The sequence below is a fragment of the Mastomys coucha genome, chromosome X (assembly GCF_008632895.1).
Source record: "Mastomys coucha isolate ucsf_1 chromosome X, UCSF_Mcou_1, whole genome shotgun sequence".
Taxonomy (NCBI): Eukaryota; Metazoa; Chordata; class Mammalia; order Rodentia; family Muridae; genus Mastomys; species Mastomys coucha.
The window spans coordinates 75,952,951-75,956,727 of record NC_045030.1 but is presented as its reverse complement, the minus strand read 5'-3'; the positions used below and the strand labels follow the sequence as shown (position 1 = coordinate 75,956,727).

The window sequence follows — 3,777 nt, the reverse complement described above, 5'->3', positions numbered from 1 at the left end:
CACTACTGCCCCGCTTTTTGTTTGTTTGTTTTTCAAGACAGAGTTTCTCTGTGTAGTCTTGGCTGTCACTCTATAGAGGAGTCTGGCTTCAAACTCACAAAGATCTGCCTGCCTTTGCCTACCAAGTGCTGGGAGTAAAGGTATTACACAACCACTGCCTAGCTTTTTTGTAACAATTTCTAATCAACAACCTCATTTTACTACTTAAGGAACTACAAAAGAATTAAATCAAAAGCCTTTAAGAGAAGGAAAGAATAATAAAGATCACAGCAGAAATAAAAAATGGTGTGGCAAATGGGGGAGAAAATCTACAAAACTAAACTTATTTTTTGTGCAATGCTGGTGATTAAGATGGCAGAGCTAGAGAAAGGACCCAAGGAGCTGAAGGGGTTTGCAGCCCCTTAGGAAGAACAACAATATGAACTAACTAGTACTCTCAGAGCTCCCAGGGACTAAACTACCAATCAAAGAGTACACATGGGGGGACTCATGGCTCCAGCAGCAAATGTATAGTAGAGAATGGCCTAGTCAGTCATCAATGGGAGGAGAGGCCCTTGGCCCTGTGAAGGTTCTATGCCCCAGGGTAGGGGAATGCCAGGACCTGGAAGCAGGAGTGGGTGGGTTACTGAGCAGGGGGAGGGGTGATGGGATGGGGGGTTTTCAGAGGGGAAATGAGGAAGGGGGATAAAATTTGAAATGTAAATAAAGAAAATATCTAAAAAAAATTTAAAAAATAAAATAAAAACAAAACAAACAAACAAACAAAAGACCAGGACATGTTAGGGAAGTGCTTTGCTCTGAAGTACAATCCACAGGATTCCAAGCTGGTGCTTGTGAAAGATTAGGAAAGCTTTAGCTAGAACAAAAAAAGCAAAACTATGAAAAGACTGAAATAACTCAGAAAATGAAAATGGGGCTATTCTGTCATCCCTACAGAAATGAACAAGAATTTTTACAATAACATGAACAATTGTATCCTGAAAAAAGACTTTGTTAATCAAAGTAACTGAAAAAATTCCTAGAAAGAGAAAACTTAACAAGATCAAGTTCAGTATTAGTAAGCCTGCATAGACATACAAGTGCTAGTTTATTGAAGAACTGTGAAGACGGGTGTAGTGGTGTGTGCCTTCAATCCCAGCACTCAGGAGGCAGAGGCAGAAGAGTCTTTGTGAGTTACAGGTCAACTTGGTCTACACTTTGAATTCCAGGACAGCCAGGACTATGTAAAGATATATATATATATATCATATATATATATACTCACACATACATACACACACACCCAAAAGACCAAAAAAAAAAGAAAGAAAGAAAGAAAGAAAGAAGAAAAAGAAAAGAAAAACTGTGGACAAGCAGTGTTATAGGCCTTAATCCCAAATATTGTGGAGGCAGGATAATTCTTTGGATTCAATTCAGGGCTGTCCTGGACTACATACACAAAACAACCTGTTCTTTATCAATATCAGTGCAAAATTACCTTTAACAAATATCAGCAAACCCACTAACCAGTATTTTTTACCAGCCATCCACTATTTTTTGAAAGTACACCTCTCGTGTGCTGCTGCCTGTCACATTTCCTCTTTCCTACTCTACCTCTTGGAGCACTACCCCTCTGGTGTGCTCTCAACTGAGCTGAATTTATTTTCCTGAGTAATGGCCACACAGTCATGACTAACCCCAATTCCAATTCAATAGCTCATACACAAAACGCCATTTCTAGCTAAAATGTCAAACTAGAGCTAGCTTGTTAAATACCAGGGAACACTGCTCATTCACCCAATTGGGTTCTAGATTTTTCCTTACTAAGGAGGTCTTATAGGCTTCCAGAACTTTGGTCACAATGTAGTCAGGGGTGTACCCCTGCCACCAGGGCTGAAGAGGACTGAACCTCATGGGTATCTAGAAGCAGTAGGTGGCCCCCAGAAGGCAGAAAATGGAGGATAACGGCAGGTTCCCTTCACCTCACAGCTTCAGAAAGAACGACCGAAGAACCACATGGTAAGGCCTTCCCAGGCCCTTTACCTAGTGGTCGAGGAACTTGTGGCCCTGATGGTACGGATTCGCAGGTGGTTGGCCATGTTCCGCAACACCTGCAATGTCTTCTCATCGGGCCCAGCATTGTGGGCCATCCCACCGCTTGCCTCAGCTTCCAACATCCTCCCTCTTCGTTGTGTTCCGCAGCACTAAATGGCTGCCTCAATCTTGCCGCTCAGTTAAAAGGCCCTGGCATGCTCCGCTCAGTCACGCCCTGTCCTGTCATCAACTGATTCCTCCGCGCTTGCGCATGCGCACATGCTAGCTTAGGCCTCAACTCAACTCTGCCGGTCCATTCCTCTGCCACAAGGCCGTGACGCGGTCACAAGTCTATCTCCGTTATATACGTGTCCCATCAAATATCCCTCCACTATGAATGTACTCCTTTGTTGTTGTGTATGTAGTCTTCCACTGCATTCACTGCACATGTAGTCTGCCGTTGTCGTTGCACGTGTATCTCTCCCCTGCATGTATCCTTCCGCTTTTCACAGATGTGTATGCGTTTCATTACAAGTTTACACCTCCGACACACGACTATATGCTGCTTCTGTGTGGTCCTTTGAAGAGAATTTTGAACATTTGTCACTTGCATTTTCAGCACTATACAGACTAATTTTATTTCTTTATATTTTTCTTTGTGTTACCAATTCCTCAAAGGGACTACCTCCATGTTCAGGTACAGTTTTCCTTGGGGGCAAAAAAAAAAAAGTTCTGTAATTAGACTGTAGTCATGACTGGAGATGTAGAGAATGTAGTAAACATTGTGAAACTTAAAACAGTTGTAATAGTCACATTGATATTCACATTTTATCACCATATTAAAAAGTACATCCTGAAATTCCAAAGGTTTTAGATGATAACACCTCACATAAGGCAGTCTAGCCTCTAGTCAGATTTCTCAGCTGGTGAGGTGAGCTGGCCATCTTGAAACTTTAAGATGTTTCTGAGCTATTTTCTTTTCTAGAACTTTTTGTCCAACAAGCCCAGAGTGACTGTTTAGTCCAAAGCTGACCTGTAACTTGACTGCAGAGCCTGACTTGGGTAAGTTTTCATTATGGTAGAATATTTAGGTTTTTAAAAAACTCTTGGGCTATGTCTCTCCATAAACATGACATGGTTCATCTCAAAGACTTGGGATAACCTTTCACACTGGCATGGCACCCAGTGGTGTGCTAGGTTCAGTAATGTGGTAGTGCAAGTGCAGTATCTTGACACAAAAGTTATGAGTTCCTGTCTAAGACCTCCAAAATTGTCACCTGAGTACTACTGAACTTTGCTGTTCTTGCTAGGTTAAAAGGTTCCTGCATTTAAAATTTCGGTATGCCTAAAAATCAGCTGCCTAATTTAGCATGGTAAAGAATCTGAATTGATTTTACTTACAAAGTATGTGAGTATTCTTTTCCTTCCATTCTCATAACTACTGGATATTATTAGCGCTTTTAAATTTAATTTAAATTTAGCAATCTGATGGATTAAGTTAATAGCATTTAATTAATACTTTGATTTACAAATTGCTGATTGCCTTATTTTTTAGTTTTTTAAAAAATTATTTATTTTTATGTGCATGACTGTTTTGCCTACATGTATGTTTGTGCACCATGTACATGCCTAGTACCAGAAGACATCAGAAGAGAGCTTTGTATCCCTTGGAACAGGAAGTATACATGGCTATGAACCATCATCTGGGTGCTGGGAATATAACTAAGGTCCTCTGTAAGAGCAACAAGTACTTTTTTTTTTTTT

The 3,777-nt window shown here is 40.7% G+C and overlaps 2 protein-coding genes across 5 annotated transcripts in view; one reads left to right on the top strand and one right to left on the bottom strand.

The window, feature by feature from the left end:
• Nucleotides 1-2,156, bottom strand: part of Tktl1 (transketolase like 1) — a 28,001-nt gene extending 25,845 nt beyond the window's left edge. The window contains 1 exon segment of the mRNA XM_031348767.1: nt 2,023-2,156. Coding sequence (XP_031204627.1) covers nt 2,023-2,156 — 134 coding nt within the window.
• The window catches only part of Tex28 (testis expressed 28), a 27,713-nt gene continuing 25,753 nt past the window's right edge, over nt 1,818-3,777 (top strand). Inside the window, exons 1-3 of one of the 4 annotated variants that reach the window (XM_031374517.1) lie at nt 1,818-1,998; nt 2,692-2,710; nt 2,999-3,075. The gene's annotated coding sequence lies outside the window, so the exon portion shown is untranslated. Of the gene's footprint in view, nt 1,999-2,691; nt 2,711-2,998; nt 3,076-3,322; nt 3,422-3,777 lie in introns of those variants that run through there. The other 3 variants (XM_031374510.1, XM_031374533.1, XM_031374524.1) reach the window with 3 other exon arrangements.